The sequence below is a fragment of the Brachyhypopomus gauderio genome, chromosome 15, assembly GCF_052324685.1.
Source record: "Brachyhypopomus gauderio isolate BG-103 chromosome 15, BGAUD_0.2, whole genome shotgun sequence".
Classification (NCBI taxonomy): domain Eukaryota; kingdom Metazoa; phylum Chordata; class Actinopteri; order Gymnotiformes; family Hypopomidae; genus Brachyhypopomus; species Brachyhypopomus gauderio.
The window spans coordinates 19,136,931-19,155,287 of record NC_135225.1 but is presented as its reverse complement, the minus strand read 5'-3'; the positions used below and the strand labels follow the sequence as shown (position 1 = coordinate 19,155,287).

Here is an 18,357-nt window from a genome sequence, read left to right as displayed (position 1 = left end):
TCTGGAGACGGCGTGGAGAGCGATCTGCTGCCTGCAACATCCTTCAGCATGATCGGTTTGGCAGTGGGTCAGTAATGGTGTGGGGTGGCATTTCTTTGGAGGGCCGCACAGCCCTCCATGTGTTCACCAGAGGTAGCCTGACTGCCATTAGGTACCAGGATGAGATCCTCAGACCCCTTGTGAGACCATATGCTGGTGTGATTGGCCCTGGGTTCCTCCTAATGCAGGACAATGCTAGATAGACCTCATGTGGCTGGAGTGTGTCAGCAGTTCCTGCAAGATGAAGGCATTGAAGCTAGGACTGGCCTGCCCGTTCCCCAGACCTGAATCCGATTGAGCACATCTGGGACATCATGTCTCGCTCCATCCACCAACGTCACGTTGCACCACAGACTGTCCAGGAGTTGGTGGATGCTTTAGTCCAGGTCTGGGAGGTGTTCCCTCAGGAGACCATCCGCCACTTCATCAGGAGCATGCCCAGGCGTTGTAGGGAGGTCATACAGGCATGTGGAGGCCACACACAATACTGAGCCTCATTTTGACCTGTTTTAAGGACATTACATCAAAGTTGGATCAGCCTGTAGTGTTTTTCCACTTAAATTTTGTGTGTGGCTCCAAATCCAGGCCTCCATTGGTTAATAAATTTGATTTCCATTGATGATTTATGTGATTTTGTTGTCAGCACATTCAACTTTGTACAGAACAAAGTATTCAATGAGAATATTTCATTCATTCAGATCTAGGATGTGTTATTTGGTTATTTGGATGTGTTCCCTTTATTTTTTTGAGCAGTGTGTGTAATATATATATAAAATCAATCTCTGTCTTAAACCATATTGAAAAACATTTCATATAACTGAACATTAGATATGGAAATAGCTAAGACTGGCACAATACAGAATGAGAATTACAGCTATGGGCTGTAATATAAATAAATGTATGTTAGTGTATGTTAGTGTGATGCTAGATTTCAGAAAATGTTTTGCTTGTTACAATTCACCAAAAATACATCCGTTTTACATCCAAAGTTATTCAAACATCTGTGCATGAAAATACATCTAAAGTACAAACATATTCTGTTTACTCTACCAATATACATGGTCATGCAAAAGTCTAGGACAGGTCCCACTTATAACATAGACCATAATCAATTAGTTAGTACCTCATTAAAGGTGTGTTCATCTATCTGCAAAAAGTACATTACATACTGCAACATCATACAGCATATATTAAGCGAATACTGTGCCATTACACTTATTAGTCACCGGATCACAAAACGCAACGCTTAGGCACACAAATGTCAAAATAACAAGCCAATTTGTATATATAAATTACTTTTAAATTATTTACGTGTGTTTTATAAGTGCAGAAGCGCATTTTAAGTGCATTTTCAAGTACTATAGCCTAAATTCCAGCACTTTTCAAATCTGAAACACAAAGCAACATTAAAATTCATCAGGTAAATGTTCCTTCCCCTGTTTTTGAGGAGTGTTTCTTTATACTACCACATCATATCGTTTCGGACACGGCTAGTATAAACGCCTCCGCCGTTCGCGGAGGTTCGCGCGAGGTGTGCGGAGTCGCACGCTCACTCGCGAAAGTATAACTAGCTCTATATGGGAGACGCGGAAATGCATGGCTAAAAGGGAGAGCTCTTATAAGTGTTAGTATTTCAAAGTGCAAACAGAGCAGAGCTCCTAGGTGTGTTAAACCTGATGTGATTCGCTAAAATCTGTGCTCCTTATTTAAAAGGACTTCTGAGTTTAAGGATTTAGCTTTCTGCTAATTCAAAATGTTAAAAACATTTGACTTTCTTCCTCTCTCTTTCATTTAAAGTGCAGGCACAGTAAGAAATGCACAAACATCTCCATCTTCAAGTAGAATCCATGTTGGGCTTTATTTTGGTCTGGAGGTCTGGCTGGCAGCTCTCAGGTGATCGGGAGGTTCTTCACAAACTCGTTTAAGCTCTTGCAGATATTGGAAGATTGGTAACCAGCGCAGTCCAGCAGCGCCAGACCCATGTGGGCATGAAGGGCTTGGCATAGGTGGACAGTGGACCCCTCACGCTTCCACCCCTGCCGTGGACCGTACCACTGTTGCTGGAGGTCCCCAGGAGGTACCAGAGCAGAGGGAGCACCTTCTGCTCAACCAGTTGTGGCTTGCAGGGGTAGAGTTCCCTAACCAGCTCTATAAAAAGAACATTTAAAAGGAACAAAGATAAATAAATCAAGGATACACTTGGGTGAAATCTTCACATACATTGTAAAACAAGCTCACACTAACAATGGACATTACTGCCCTCCCTCTACTCTGGAGCATCTGAGCTTTTGATATTTCTTCAGATGTGCCAGCATTTAATGTTCTCCAACGTATGACCCCCCCATACAGATCACTTCTGAAAGCTGCTGAAAACATTAAAAATCAATTCAGTTCAAATGAGTTACCGGGAACATGTTGCCCATGACCATATATGGGTTGTCCTTGCAGTCGGCCACCAGCTGATCAATGCGCTCCCTGAAGTCTTTTGAACCCAGCAGGCCTTGAGCTGCTTGATGTACTCCGTCTTGTCTGCAATGCTGTGGATGTGTGCTCTGCTGCTGTCTTTGCTGAACACACACAAGAGAGAAAACACAAGGATTGGGTTATAGTGTCCAAACAGAAAATGAACAAGGCTGCAATCAAATTAAACCAACATCAACACCATCAAAAATGGCAAACATCAAAGCAGTTCCAATCAGGATGGACTTTTTTTTGTTGTTGTTTTGATTAACTGTTTAAATATTCACCTGCTGGCAAACTGAGGAGGTGTTACACATGACTCCACAGCTGGGATAGAGCGCCTGCCTCGAGCTGAAGGAGTATCCTGAGGCATCTCACCCAGACCCTAAAGCCACATCAACATCATGGAGTGATGATATTGAAGTCCACATGTTGTTTCATACTTTGATTCTATCCCAAAGGTTTCAAGCTGGTTCATTTTGAATCATTCTCGTTCTGATCCCAGTACTAACCTGGTTTCTTGGGAAGAGTCCTGTGCCAACTTGGAGACTGCAGGCATAATTAGCATTGTGACGTCTGTCGCCCCAGACAATAAGCGGCCAGCACCAATCTTCTCTACCAAAGTAGCCAAGTGCCGAGCAGTACACTTTCATACTGCAGCATTCAGATGACTTTTGAGGAAAACAGAAGGAAAAAAATTAGGGCATTCAAAAAAGAAAGTAATAACTATTAATCCATCCAGTCAATGTATACAGTACAACTTTTAGCTTCTATAAGAAACTTAATACCCTTATGTATGATCTAAGTGCGCAATCAAATGAACATATTCTATTCGATGGCTTAGTTTGCACCAGTTAGTTTACATCTGTATTTTTTAAACAGAAAATGTTTGTATGTCCTCTGTAAGCTAGCTAACTAGCCTATTCTTTAACTGTGAAGGGCAGTTTGGATCAGCAGAGCGGAGATGGAACGCAATAAAAAGTATATTTAATTTAATTTAAGTATTTATTTAAGTATATTTAAGATAAATAACTAAAAATATTGATATAGGCCAGGACAATATTTTGAAAGAACAATGGAGAAATAAAAACAGCAGCCAAAATCAGTGCTGTGTTAGCTTCTTGTGACTGTTGTTGCTATCTGAAAGCTACAGTTTAAAGCTCACTGCAGGCTAACTGACCGGAGTCCTCCAGCAAGAAGGGTGTTCATGCTCCGAATGGGGGTGCAGTTCTGCACCATGCTGTCCAGAGCTGTGTCCACGTCCTGCCTGATGAAGCCATTGGACTCCGCTGCTTTGTGGAGGAGGACCTTAGATGTAGCCTCCACTTCCTGGTCCATCCCTTTCTGCAGGCTGGAGTACAACTCCCTCAAGGACACCACCGCCATGCGGGACACGGCAGAGCGCAGGTTCCGCACCTGCAGGAAAGACGACGTTCCTGCAGGTCTGATGGGAAGGAGATTCACGGGTAAGCGGTAAGGTAAGGTTCTCAGGAAACAGCAGTGGAGTGTTTGCCGAGGTCAGCCGTTACCTTTCAGAGGTGCCGCGTCGTCTGGGCTCACGTCCCTCACCGTGTGCCTAAGGCTGCGCTTCATTCGCTGCGTGTTCTGCCGCTCCGCCTGTGCGGCTGGAGCTTCTTGTTGCTCCAGACGAGGCTGACACATCTTATCTCTTCGCATTCCTAGACACCTTTGTCCTCTCCTGGGAATACATACATACAAATCACCACAAAACATGGAGTGATGATATTGAAGTCCACATGTTGCTTCATACTTTGATTCTATCCCAAAAGTTTCAAGCTTTAAAAGTTTTGTGAATGAGCTTTGTTTAGTGAGTAAACATGGGGCATAGTGGCTGAATGGGATAAAAAAAATTCTCATCATGTATCCAAACATGAATTGCTACCTTGGATTTCAGAGTGTGGACAGTGTTCCTGATGGTTGCCAGGTCTTTGGCAGGGATGCACTTTTCCACCATCTTATCAAAGTCATGGTGGGAGGACAGGAACAGCAGCATACGCCGGCCCAAGCACCTGAGACGAGAAACAGACCCCAAAACAGGAGAGAACCGTGAGTGAGGGATCCATGACTCACAGTACAGCGACCATTTATCTTACCAGCACACAATTTTACAAGGACGTCTGTGTCTAGAAAACACAATAGTCCTTCTATTACTCTGCAATTTACCAGCATTTGCTGACTTCAGAGTATCAGACTAGGAGACTAAAAGAATCAGCAAAAGATTACTATCTGGGAAACTGAATAAGCTTTGTAGAATTCTCGTTCTGATCCCAGTACTAACCTGGTTTCTTGGGAAGCGTCCTGTGCCAACTTGGAGACTGCAGGAATAATTCGCGCTGTGACGTCTTTCGCCCCAGACAATAAGCGGCCAGCACCAATCTTCTCTACCAAAGTAGCCAAGTGCCGAGCAGTACACTTTCTTACTGCAGCATTCAGATGACTTTTGAGGAAAACAGAAGGAAAATTAGGGCATTCAAAAAAAGAAGGTAATAACTATTAATCCAGCCAATCAATGTATACAGTACAACTTTTAGCTTCTATAAAGAAACTTAATACCCTTATGTATGATCTAAGTGCACAATCAAATGATCATATTCTATTTGATGGCTTAGTTTGCACCAGTTAGTGTCCATCTGTATTTTTAAACAGAAAATGTTTGTATGTCCTCTGTGAGCTAGCTAACTAGCCTATTCTTTAAGCAGTGTGAAGGGCAGTTTGGATCAGCAGAGCGGAGATGGAACGCAATAAAAAGAATTTTTAAGAGGATAAATAACTAAAAATATTGATATAGGCCAGGGCAATATTTTGAAAGAACAATGGAGAAGTAAAAACAGCAGCCAAAATCAGTGCTGTGTTAGCTTCTTGTGACTGTTGTTGCTATCTGAAAGCCACAGTTTAAAGCTCACTGCATGCTAACTGACCAGAGTCCTCCAGCGAGAAGGGCGTTCATGCTCCGAATGGGGGTGCAGTTCTGCACCATGCTGTCCAGAGCTGTGTCCACGTCCTGCCTGATGAAGCCATTGGACTCCGCTGCTTTGTGGAGGAGGACCTTAGCTGTAGCCTCCACTTCCTGGTCCATCCCTTTCTGCAGGCTGGAGTACAACTCCCTCAAGGACACCACCGCCATGCGGGACACGGCAGAGCGCAGGTTCCGCACCTGCAGGAAAGACGACGTTCCAGCTTGTTTCAGCCACATCCAACACTGCCACCACCATCGTAATAAGTATAATCCACCACTGCAATGTGTTATGTAGGCGGAAATACCTTAATCACTAAGTAGTTAGATATGCCATCTGAATTTCAATTAGATGAGAAATGTATTTATAAAAAAGGAATTTCAAAGTACTACGCTAACTCTGACTTGACTTTGTCAGCAACATCACCTGTAATGTGTACATGCTAATGGTGTCTGCCAATTTTAGAATTCAGACAGATACACAGTCAGCAAATGTAGTGGCTTACCTCTTGAATAAGAATAATGCAGACATCATGACGCCTGCTGCCAAGCACATCAGAGTGATTCTGAGCCAATCTACGGATGGACATCAACCCTTCAATTTTCTTCTCCCTGTATGAAGATATTGGACATAGACACACACTGTAACCATCGGCTACTGAAAGAAAAAAATGCTACAAGAAAAGGGACAAAGAGGAAAAAACTTCTCTAAATACATGCATACTTACCATATATGCAGAACACCATAAATTACTTGCTGTTTAACCTGCCCTAGCCAAATGCTTCAGAATTTTGCAGGTGTAACTTACCAGTCATCAGAGCTAAGCAGTCTGAAGCTCTGAGCGAGAGCGAGGTCTGGATTGGAGAAGGGCCGTAAAGTCTGCTGCTCGTGGGGATCCTTCGTGGGAGTTCCTGGTTTGAGTTCATCTAGAGAGGAATACCAGAACCCAAACAAACTGACTAGGACTTTTAGGTCTACCAGCTCAACTTTGGTTCAAATCAGCTTGAAGACTGACTGCAAAACATTATTCAATGTGGTGAACTAGATTTAAAACATTGTTGTGTAATGCAGTGTTAACAGCAAAGCAATTTACATGCAAGTGCAGTGATCACACATGAAGCGCTGAAGAGCAGGCAACACTCACCTGAGTCTCGTGGTCTGATCAGTCTGATAGCTCGTCTGCGTCGTGGCAGCATGTTTGTAGTAGGGACAGCCGTGGGGGGGCTGGGATGAAGCGGAGGACTCAAACTTTTGACGGGACTTCTGGGGGTGCGTGCGTTGCTGGGGCTCGAAGGCAAATCATCCAGGAGGACACCAGTCTTAGTCTGGGCTGGAAGACAACTGTTCAGCTGCAGGTCTGATGGGAAGGAGATTCACGGGTAAGCGGTAAGGTTCTCAGGAAACAGCAGGGGAGCATTTGTCGAGGTCAGCCGTTACCTTTCAGAGGTGCCGCGTCGTCTGGGCTCACGTCCCTCACCGTGTGCCTAAGGCTGTGCTTCATTCGCTGCGTGTTCTGCCGCTCCGCCTGTGCGGCTGGAGCTTCTTGCTGCTCCAGACGAGGCTGACGCATCTTATATCTTGCAATCCTAGACACCTTTGTCCTCTCCTGGGAATACACACGTACGAATCACCACAAAACATGGAGTGATGATATTGAAGTCCACATGTTGCTTCATACTTTGATTCTATCCCAAAGGATTCAAGCCGGTTCATTTTGAACCATGCTCTGTCCTTTAACTACTGGGTCTGGGACTACAATGTGCATGCCTTACTGTACAATACAATGTGTGGTGCCACGCACTGCCCTGTACTTTGGTATTTGTTTACAATATATGTCTACCATGACAGTTTAGGTGGTTTTTTAATTGCATTCTGTTTCACCTAAAAGTTTTGTGAATAAGCTTTGTTTGGTGAGTAAACATGGGGCATAGTGGCTGAATAGGATAAAAATTCCTCATCATGTATCCAAACATGAATCTCCACCTTGGATTTCAGAGTGAGGACAGTGTCCCTGATGGTTGCCAGGTCTTTGGCAGGGATGTACTTTTCCACCATCTTATCAAAGTCATGGTGGGAGGACAGGAACAGCAGCATACGCCGGCCCAAGCGCCTGAGACGAGGAACAGACCCCAAAACAGGAGAGAACCGTGAGTGAGGGATCCAATACTCACAGCACACCGACCATTTATCTTACCAGCACACAATTTTACAAGGACGTCTGTGTCTAGAAAACACAATAGTCCTTCTATTACTCTGCAATTTACCAGCATTTGCTGACTTCAGAGTATCAGATTAGGAGAGTAAAAGAATCAGCAAAAGATTACTATCTGGGAAACTGAACAAGCTTTGTAGAATTCTCGTTCTGATCACAGTACTAACCTGGTTTCTTGGGAAGAGTCCTGTGCCAACTTGGAGACTGCAGGAATAATTCGCTCTGCACCAATCTTCTCTACCAAAGTAGCCAAGTGCCGAGCAGTACACTTTCTTACTGCAGCATTCAGATGACTTTTGAGGAAAACAGAAGGAAAAAAACTTTTAGCTTCTATAAAGAAACTTAATGATCTAAGTGCACAATCAAATGATCATATTCTATTTGATGGCTTAGTTTGCACCAGTTACTTTACATATGTAGTTTTTTAAACAGAAAATGTTTGTATGTCCTCTGTAAGCTAGCTAACTAGCCTATTCTTTAAGAGGTGTGAAGGGCAGTTTGAATCAGCAGAGCGGAGATGGAACGCAATAAAAATAATATTTAAGAGGATAAATACCTAAAAATATTGATTATAGGCCAGGGCAATATTTTGAAAGAACAATGGAGAAGTAAAAACAGAAGCCAAAATCAGTGCTGTGTTAGCTTCTTGTGCCTGTTGTTGCTATCTGAAAGCCACAGTTTAAAGCTCACTGCAGGCTAACTGACCAGAGTCCTCCAGCGAGAAGGGCGTTCATGCTCCGAATGGGGGTGCAGTTCTGCACCATGCTGTCCAGAGCTGTGTCCACGTCCTGCCTGATGAAGCCATTGGACTCCGCTGCTTTGTGGAGGAGGACCTTAGCTGTAGCCTCCACTTCCTGGTCCATCCCTTTTTGCAGGCTGGAGTACAACTCCCTCAAGGACACCACCGCCATGCGGGACACAGCAGAGCGCAGGTGCAGCACCTGCAGGAAAGACGACGTTCCAGCTTGTTTCAGCCACATCCAACACTGCCACCGCCATCGTAATAAGTATAATCCACCACTGCAATGTGTTATGTAGGCCTAAATACCTTGTATTGGAGACAGCTAAACGCTATTTCACTGTGACACCCAAAAGGGAATCCTTTGCCTAGAACTGAGCGACTGACTCACCCAGATTTCTTTGATGGTATGTAAAGATAAACACTGATTCTTTACAACAGCAACAGGCCCCAAAGGACCCACATCCACAATGGTGTTTACCTCCCAAAAGCCTACAATGCTTATGACCTTATGATCTCCTGAGCTTGGGAGAGAGGCCATCTAAGAGAGGCTGGTCAAAACCAACCTTCGTGGGAGGACACTGGGACCACAGTCAGGAAGGACCATAAAACTCTAAATTCCAACCTTATCTGATTGCCCACAGTTTAAACCCACTCTACGTCCTGTGTTATAATCCAGAGCTGAAGATACAAATATTTCAGAGATCTCTGTAACTCCAAATCTGAACTGTACACAGAATTGGGATTCAGCCTACAGGAACCAGCTCGGCTAATGCAGTCTAGAGACACCGAACTTGACTACCTTCCATACAAAGAAAAATTAATTATTCTTGAAACCAGTATTCAGCTTTCCAGCCTTAAGAACAAAGGACCACAAGACCATTTAAATGTGAACACTGTGCCATGTGGTTGACAAAGACACAACTTATGATCTTTCATGTATTCAGTATTAAGTGATCTTATTAGAATACGTGTTACTGTATAAAAACACCACATTGATGCATATCTATGTATTAGTTTGTATGTTACTCATCGAATGTAATCATTCTCATGTGTGCTTAGGTGACCTCACATTCATGCCTGTCTGTGCATTGTGTGTCATTTGTTGTCCAAAAGTGGAAATTGAGAATGGCTCAATGTGTAGACTGATAGAACCAAATTAATTCTTGTTTAGGCAGAGTATGTAAGACAATTTATTTAGGAATAGTTTACTTTGTCTTAGAATTGTGTTAATCTGTCTTCTTTGGTTAAGTCATTAACTAGACCTGGAAAGACGGGCACTCCTCGCTTCCCCTCTCTCTCTCTCTCTCTCTCTCTCTATTTCTCTCCCCTGTCTGGGCAAAGGTCATGAATATTCATTAATAAAGGCCAATGGTCAATGGCCTGATGAACATGAAAGCGCCTTACAATTACGCCCCTAAAACTTGTTTTAAAAGCCCTAGCTCGAAGCGAAACAACAAGCTTGGCAGCCTGGTAATTTGGGAAGACTTGAAGAACTTCGCCAGACTCGCCGAGACTCAAAGACTTGAACACGCCAAACCATCGCGACTGTTTGATGGACTCACGCCGATCACCGCAGTGTCCAGTAGAGCGATGCCAAGAGACCGCAACTAAAGCTCTCACCTAATCCCACAGAAGATTCTTCTTTATTTTCTTTTATTTTCTTTATTCTACGTTTCGTCGTCAAAAGTACTTTTATTTCGTCTAGTCGTTCAAGTCAAGCTCATCTTCTTTCTCAGTCAAGTATCTGTACAAGTTTGTCTGCGCCCTCCAGCTGCGACTGTGACGTCACCGCTAAGTTTCCGCGACTCGAGCCGTCTCACGTGACCTGCTCCGCAGACCTCAGCTGCCTGAAGGAACGAACCGTGAACGCGCACCGGTTGGTCCGCATAACCACGCCTCTTCTTCGAAGTAAGACGCTCAGTTCATGTGCTGTTTTGGGTTGCCAGCTTCTATCTCTCCCGGAGTCCAAAATAGTAAATACTGTTGCCATTAACCTGCCCAAACTTCCTCTTTCTTCTTTTCTATTCTCTCTCTAAAGACCTTGTGTCCGTCACTGGGTCCTACGCTAGTTAGGCAAGCTTAAGGATAGTCATATAATCCATTTAAACCTCATGACCGTCGATAACTATCATTCGCTGTTATTGTTTAATTTTATATTCTTTGTTGTTCACTATTATATCCTTGGTTTAGATTAGGAAATTCACATATAGGTTTAATTTCCATTTGAGCCAAATCATTCATATGCTTTGTATCAATTGTAACATTAACCATTTAATAAATGTGGACATTTATTCATCTGGTCACGGTGGTAAATGCATATTTTGGTCGATGGTATTAGGTCACTGCGCGGAACCAGAACTTAACCCTTTAGTAATGAGACTGATCAAACCATATTCCACCTCACTCCGTTATCACAATACTGGTTCCTCAGCAATCAGGATGGTGCCCCGTTCATAATCCATAAACTAACATATGTATCCGCTACAACCTTAATCACTAATTAGTTAGATATGCCATCTGAATTTCAATTAAATGAGAAATGTTTTTATAAAAAAGGAATTTCAAAGTACCATGCTAACTCTGACTAAAATTGGCTGACTTTGTCAGCAACATCACCTGTAATATGTACATGCTGATGGTGTCTGCCAATTTTAGAATTCAGACAGATACACAGTCAGCAAATCTAGTGGCTTACCTCTTGAATAAGAATAATGCAGACATCATGAAGCCTGCTGCCAAGCACATCAGCATGATATTGAGCCAATCTACGGATGGACATCAATCCTTCAATTTTCTTCTCCCTGTATGAAGATATTGGACATAGACACACTGTAACCATCGGCTACTGAAAGAAAAAAAATGCTACAAGAAAAGGGACAAAGAGGAAAAAACTTCTCTAAATACATGCATACTTACCATATATGCAGAACACCATAAATGACTTGCTGTTTAACCTGCCCTAGCCAAATGCTTCAGAATTTTGCAGGTGTGACTTACCAGTCATCAGAGCTAAGCAGTCTGAAGCTCTGAGCGAGAGCAAGGTCTGGTTTGGAGAAGGGCCCTAAAGTCTGCTGCTCGTGGGGATCCTTCCTGGGAGTTCCTGGTTTGAGTTCATCTAGAGAGGAATAAAAGAACCCAAACAAACTGACTAGGACTTTTAGGGCTACCAGCTCAACTTTGGTTCAAATCAGCTTGAAGACTGCAAAACATTATTCAACATGGAGAACTAGATTTAAAACATTGTTGTGTAATGCAGTGTTAACAGCAAATCAATTCCAACCTCTGCCAACTACTCCTTCACACATGTCCTCAGCAGGGGACGCCCTGGTGCGTTGCACTTGAGATCCTGAAAAGCACAATACATATTAACACGTACTCCATCAAAAATCCCAAATATAACTTCTGGTTTCATAGTGGTTTCTTCATGGTGCAGAAAAACATGTCCATGGGTGCAGGCATAGCAATGTACAAGAGGATCAGCAGGGCCTTTTTGTTTGTAGTATAGGGCTTTCAAAGCAGTTTTTACTTTTTTAATACTTTTTTTTTTTACTTTTTTTGTTGTTGGTGGTGCAGCAAATGATTTGGATGCAATTTCCAGGAGATCAAAAGAGTGAGCTCACCTTTGGCAGGCCCGAATGCACGGAGAGGCTCTCGGCCAGAAGGTTTGGGGAGTGGAGGCAACTTTGTGAAGGTGGGTGGAGAAGGCCTCATCAGTCCTGACGAGGTGACTGTCGTGCGTGAAGTGAGCACAGGCAGTGGGAAACACCTGCTGGAGTCAACTTCACCTGCATGGGTGAATAAGGACATTAGCAGAAATTAACTCACCATAACATTTCTCAGTGCCTTAGTACTACGTTGCATATGTTTCTTTATCTGAAAGTGCCACTGAAATATGATTCAAGCAAGATGGACGGAGAACGGCAACTTCTCATATGCATCTTGCTACAATTCATGTAATGGCAGCACAATGAAGTAGTACTGAATAACTGATAGCAGGGCATCCGTGAGCCCAGAAGCAGGAAGACATTTATCAGAGCTTCAGTAAATGTGTGACCCAGTTTTAGTTTAGCTTAGTTGTGATTCTTTTAGTTCATGAAATCTTACATTTCAATACAATTTGATTCAATTTAATTATTTTGGCACAATTCAGAATTATTTTAATTCTGATACTGAAGTGCCAAACTACAGTACCGCCTAGCTCTGCTAATGGCTAACACATCTCGCCTCTGCTAGACACTGTTCCATTACTGAGTGAAACCATGTCAGATGAAGATCATCAAATTTGAGTATTTTGTACATTTAACAAGTGGTGACTATAAATGATCTAAGTATATGCAAATTTTTTGGTTAAAATTAAATTCATGTAGTATGTATGACACCACAAAATTAGGTCTGCTCATCACTTTACCACTGACGTGGGAACAAGTGCAAGACAAGCTTAGTGCAAGACGAAATTAACTTAACCGGGCACCCAAATAACCGGCCATGCCTCACTGTGTGTGCCTAGTACGTTCTTAGCAACGTAGCCATGCGCTCACCAGTATTGTCCCTCCACGGGTCCGGGTCTCTGCGCCGAGGGCTCGTGTCTCGCTTGTGTAGTCTACGATGCAGAGTGGGAGTGAGCTGCACTCCCGGAAGAGTGACCAGAGGGTAGGAGGGCAGTAGGAACGACCCGGGGGGGTTCCCAGGCAGCAAGCGGCTGGATTTGGGCAAACCTGCATGGGAAAGGGCATCCATGATCATGAGTTTAGCTCCGCTCATTTGACACCTGAGTGAAGTTTCTGACTAACTGATCTCCTTGTTCCCAAATATCGTTTTTACCAATACCAAAACAAATTACGCAACATTATAAATTCTACATTTTGTACAGGTATTTCAATGACATATAAAGTAAAGCCAACATCAATAAGTCACCTCTACCAGCATCACTGGGGTTAGCTGCTTCGAAGATGTCTGGGAGCAAGGGTTGAAGATGTCTGCCGCTCCGGTGAAATCTCCCCACTCTCTCTCTCTTCCACCCTGGAGAGTGGAGCTGGGGAGGCTCCACTGAACCTGGACATGAAACACAGACAGAACTGTAGAGGACACGTTCAATCTTCAGACCAGCATATGAAATTAAGACCTGCAGATCATACTGCATTTTAAATAACAATAATAGATTATGATAATCGATATTTTGGCATGGCTCAAATGTATATCAAGAGTAGCATTAAGTGGATAAACGAAATGTGCTAATGAATAGGAGCAATTTGAATAACATTTAAGAAAACTTTAATTCATAATCAAATCTGCAGATGGCAGTGAGGAGCAAAAGTGGCTATGGGAGAGTTGTGGAGAGCTGTGGAGAGCTGTGGATCGGAACAGCGCAGGCCTGGGGAGTGGGGTGCTGGCACAATCAACTGACTGCAATAAAACATTCAAGTCTAGTCTTGCTTGTAAGCTCACATTGTCCTTGCCAACAGAAGTGGGTACAAAGAAGTGCGTACCACTGCTTAACGCTGGCCAGGTGATACCCAATACTTAAAGAAGCCATGTTATATAGATTACAAAGATTAATAGATATATGCTTTGGCAGCAGTCCAGATGAGGTATCAGAAGCCAGCAAAGCAACATGACAATGTTTTGTTTAGATTGTTTGGGGGTGTACTAAAATAGTGATAAATGACATCTGTAATCCATATACATGTATTATCAGTATTATACTATGCTGGTATAATAATGATTCGAAGCATTATCACCTTAGACTAAACACAACCGCCTAGCAGATAACGAGTGTCACAGTACACCCACACTGTATGTGGGTCGTCAAGGTGCCCACTCTAATGTGCTCTACTCTACACCAAACATATCACAGCTAAAGTAATGAATGGAACATGAAATACATTAAATTCATATGTCTTCCTCTGGTCCATTCGTTTGTCTTCCCCTGTTTCTAATAAATACTGTCCCCATGTTTCATAATACAAATATGCAGTCATGGTCACTTGGCAGTCATGGTCCGGTGGTAGGGAACTGGTCTTGTGAGGGTCGTGGGTTCGATTCTCAGGCCTAAGGCCATGAGTGAGGTGCCTTTGAGCAAGGCACCTAACCACAACTGCTCCCTGGGCATGTGGGCTGTGCACCACAGCCCCCTAGTAATCACTAGTGTGTGTGTGTGTGTGTGTGTTTGTGTGTGTTCTAACTGCACAGATGGGTAAGAGCGGAGGACAAATTTCGATTGCGGTGCTGCAGAAAGTTGACGACCTCTTCGTACTATGCACTTCAGCATCAGCTGACCCTGCTACTTCAGTTTACGTGGCCTACCACTTCGTGGCTGAGTTGCTGTTAATCGCAAACTCTTCCATTTCCTTATAATACAGCTGACTGTCGAATTTTAGGAGCGAGGAAATTTCACGACTGGATTTATTGCACAGGTGGCATATTGTCACAGTTCCACGCTGGAATTCACTGAGTTCCTGAGAGTGACCCATTCACAAATGTTTGTAAAAACAGTCCGCGTGCCTAGTAAAAATATCTTATCAATGTCTATATGAAAGAAGACAGTTATCGATGAAGAACCCACCAGCAGGCTGGAGGTAGACTGGATCCATCTGCCTCAGAACCTCGCCTTGAACATGGGGCTGAGCAAGGTGTCTCCGCCTCTCCATGTCAGGGCCTAAATGCAAAACACCAACCCAGGGCACAGAAGAAGCATGAGCGTGTACTGTTAAGATCATCAGGTCTATAAGAAGGGCTACAGTGCCATGTGAATTCATTACAATGTTGAAGAATATGTCATGTCATATTTTCTGATAAAACTGATGTTTTACTGGTCAGGTCATGTGCAGAAAGCTGATGGTTCTGCACCTCTGCCAGACCTTACAAACAAATGTAATAAATGTTTTTTTCTACTTCATCATGCATGGTTATTTGGTTTGTTGAATACGCATGTAATCTTCAGTGTTACACAGTACCAGTGTGGAGTGGTCCTTCTACAGGCATGTAGACATGGCCGACATCTGAGGGTCCCGCCGTCCTTCTGTGAGGGAAGGGTGCTGGTCCACAGGGATCCGTGTGGATCACTGTCGCTTGGGGGTTGTAGGGCACACCTGAAAATCCCACAGCAGGTAAAGTGAAACCCAGCATGCTTCCCAGTGAGGCTCAAATGCCTTGTAAGTGTTTCCCAATGAACAAGTGATTATAACAAGGGCTATGGTGCCATGTTATGTCATTAGAATGTGGGGAGAATGCTTAAGAATTTGTGATGTCATGTTAGAAATCTGTTTCTTTTTAAAAATGTTTATTTTTATTTGCTTTTTCCATGGCCACATGGACAATGTTAAGATTTATGAAAATTGTGCTGAGTCAAAGAAATCAAAGAAATAACCCATGCTCCATTAATTATATTATCCTGTACACATGAAATACAGAGCTTGACAGTCATCAGTAGAATAAATATACATGTTATTTTTCTGAACCTTAGAAACCTACTATATAAATGTGTATATTTAACTTTTAATTATTATGAATAAGCCTATAGAATCCATACTCATAAGAATTAATATACTGTCTTACATAGAAGTATAAAATTATGTACGGTATATGAAAATTTATTTTTCTCACCACGAGTGGTAAAACCTGGTGTGTCTATGAAGTGGTTCTGTTCCTGTCCAGGCCTTGGCTGGTCAGTTCTCCTTTGGTAAAAACTCATTCTCCACCTGAAAAATAGAAAGAATAGAAAGAGAGAAAGATCTAGAAAAAATAGAGAGATTTGTTAGTTTTGTATGTATTGTAATTCACAGAGCAAAATGTCTTGCGACTTGTTCTGAGCTTTTCAGCATCAAAACTGAATCCAAACATTCCACCTTCCCAACCAAACATTCTAAACCAAACATTCCAAAGTTGAGTATCACGTGATATCACAGTTTCCTATTTTTCTAACCAAAACACCAAATCAGCCAGGCTGCTACAATAACCTGATGCAGCCTGGCTTGTACCCAAAGGGTTCATACCAGAGACCGTTTATATTATATATATACATCAAAGAAATTAATAGAAACTAGCTAGCAGTGGTGCTAACGACAGCTAGCGTCGCCACAGCGGGCGGAAATTATCATACAGTTAAGCCCGCCCACTAAGAGGGAAGATATGATTGGTCAATTTTGCTGTCATTTGAAACTGGTATTGCGCTGATTGGCCTAGGTGCACGCACCACTTCCTCGTTTGGTGTCAGGATGGTACCATAGTTCCGGTTGGTATACGGAAGTGCCGATGTTATGGCCGAGTCTAAATTCACAAGGAGTTCCCGAAGTTTACCGTCAACGATGTGCGTCGTATTGTCAGAGCATCAAGTACAACGACACAGAGTAAACTTGAAAAGGGTTTCAAGTTCTACGTTTCATCCTACCTCTGCAATTTTGAAGGTAAGTGGCTGACGCTAGTTAGCTAGCTAGCCTGAGGTGGCAGTCTAATGAAGTGATGTTGTTTTTAGTAACGAACCAACCTGTCCTAGTACTAGAAATGCCTTTTTAAAACATGTTTGTATTTCTGATGGAAGTATCAGGCGAAAGTAATGCTAACGAGATAACAGTGAGGGCTCACTGCTACAGATCTATGAAGAAAACAGATACGCCACACCAGCTGAGAGTAGGACTGGTTAAAATGACACGAGTTCTGTTCAGTGTCACGTTCAAAGTTCTGTTGAACAAGTTCAAAAGTTAGTTCAACACAAGTTCAATCTTTTATCCTTGCTCTTACTTCACGTAAGCTGTGATAACCATAGGCATTGGTTTTTAAAGCTTACAATGGTAGCCAAATGCAGAGTAGCTGAGTGGGAATCATTAGCAGTCTATTTTGCCTATAGTAAACAAATGGGAGTTTATTTTACAGTTCGAGCTATTGTTATCTACCTCTATGACTCAAAAGCAGAATATAATCCACCTCAGCTATTCTTCAAACTGCATTTTCTAAAATCTGTCAATCTGTCTTTCAAATCTTTCATCTTAACTTCTTTATTAACATGTGGCTTCAACACTTACACCTATTAACATATTCTGATAACACTCTTCAAGAAGCAGTTGAAGTAAAACCTGTTCTGTTGTAGGTGGTGGAAACAACAAAATAATATAAATATAAGTAGGCCTGTTTCACTCCTATGTGTAAGCATTTCATCTGGAGTGAAAACGAAGTTTCAATCTAAAATATATTTAGTTTATAGTTGCTCAGTGAACTAGTAGATTGAACCATGCACAACACTGTAGAATAGAAAGACAGTATAGCCAAGTGTTTTAAGAGTGATGCAAAACAGCACAAACGTTACATGAGACAATAGACAAGTGACATTCACCACTAACAACATGATGGGACAGATATTGCGCCTATTGACATTGCTGAAGTCTTCTTTTCAAGATATTAAATTTTGCCTCTTGTGTATTTCAGATGACATTACGTGATTCAATGCCAGTTGTGCTCATTAACAGCAACTGCTCTTGTGTTGCTGGTTGCATTGCTTTTCCAGACTGCTCATTATTCTGAATCTGGCATGTCTGTCGTCCCTCCTGTCCTTTCATGCACACAGACAGAACAGAAGTGGCATAAACCACCAACAATGGTTTGTCTTATTTCATTATTTAATGTTAGTTAATGTATCACAGTCACTTTACTAACACCATCTTTTAAATTAATAGGGGGTGAAGCCTGGACCCGTGGATGCCATGGTTGTCCTAAAGCCAAAACCAGGTGCTACTACAGCCAGTGGAGTTAGGTATGTAGTACCAAATTTAATAGGCAGATTACAGTGTGTGGTAAAAAAATAAATGCTTTTGATCATCTGATAAGACCCTGTTCTCTTCAAAATTTAATTTAGCCTCGTTGTACTTCAGATGACATGTGATATGTGATTCACAATCAGTTGTGCTCGTGAACAGATTACAATGTGTAAAAATAAATGT

General features: G+C 42.5%; 1 protein-coding gene across 1 annotated transcript; it reads right to left on the bottom strand.

The window, feature by feature from the left end:
• Positions 1 to 775: 775 nt before the first annotated feature.
• LOC143475949 (uncharacterized) lies at positions 776 to 16,472 on the bottom strand. Its single transcript, XM_076973831.1, has 25 exons — positions 16,031 to 16,472; positions 15,382 to 15,516; positions 14,991 to 15,083; positions 13,349 to 13,480; positions 12,967 to 13,143; positions 12,049 to 12,213; positions 11,709 to 11,774; positions 11,426 to 11,543; positions 11,124 to 11,229; positions 8,392 to 8,627; positions 7,854 to 7,979; positions 7,458 to 7,584; positions 6,912 to 7,080; positions 6,619 to 6,831; positions 6,283 to 6,400; positions 5,980 to 6,085; positions 5,439 to 5,674; positions 4,799 to 4,957; positions 4,403 to 4,529; positions 4,029 to 4,198; positions 3,680 to 3,943; positions 3,012 to 3,170; positions 2,787 to 2,884; positions 2,445 to 2,606; positions 776 to 2,187 (listed from the first exon to the last, which is right to left on the bottom strand). Exons 1-20 carry the CDS (start codon positions 16,116 to 16,118, stop codon positions 4,163 to 4,165), a joined length of 2,733 nt encoding a protein of 910 aa, XP_076829946.1. The 5' UTR covers positions 16,119 to 16,472; the 3' UTR covers positions 776 to 2,187; positions 2,445 to 2,606; positions 2,787 to 2,884; positions 3,012 to 3,170; positions 3,680 to 3,943; positions 4,029 to 4,162.
• Positions 16,473 to 18,357: the final 1,885 nt, after the last annotated feature.

Bases quoted from the DNA above. Each gene is read 5' to 3' on its own strand.
- LOC143475949 (XM_076973831.1), bottom strand. From the start codon at position 16,118: ATGAGTTTTTACCAAAGGAGAACTGACCAGCCAAGGCCTGGACAGGAA. The intron at 11,544-11,708 runs GTTGGAATTGAT...ATTCCTCTCTAG, and splicing joins TGAAGGAGTAGTTGGCAGAG to ATGAACTCAAACCAGGAACT. The intron at 7,980-8,391 runs GTCAGTTAGCCT...TTTCCTCAAAAG, and splicing joins CTTCTCGCTGGAGGACTCTG to TCATCTGAATGCTGCAGTAA.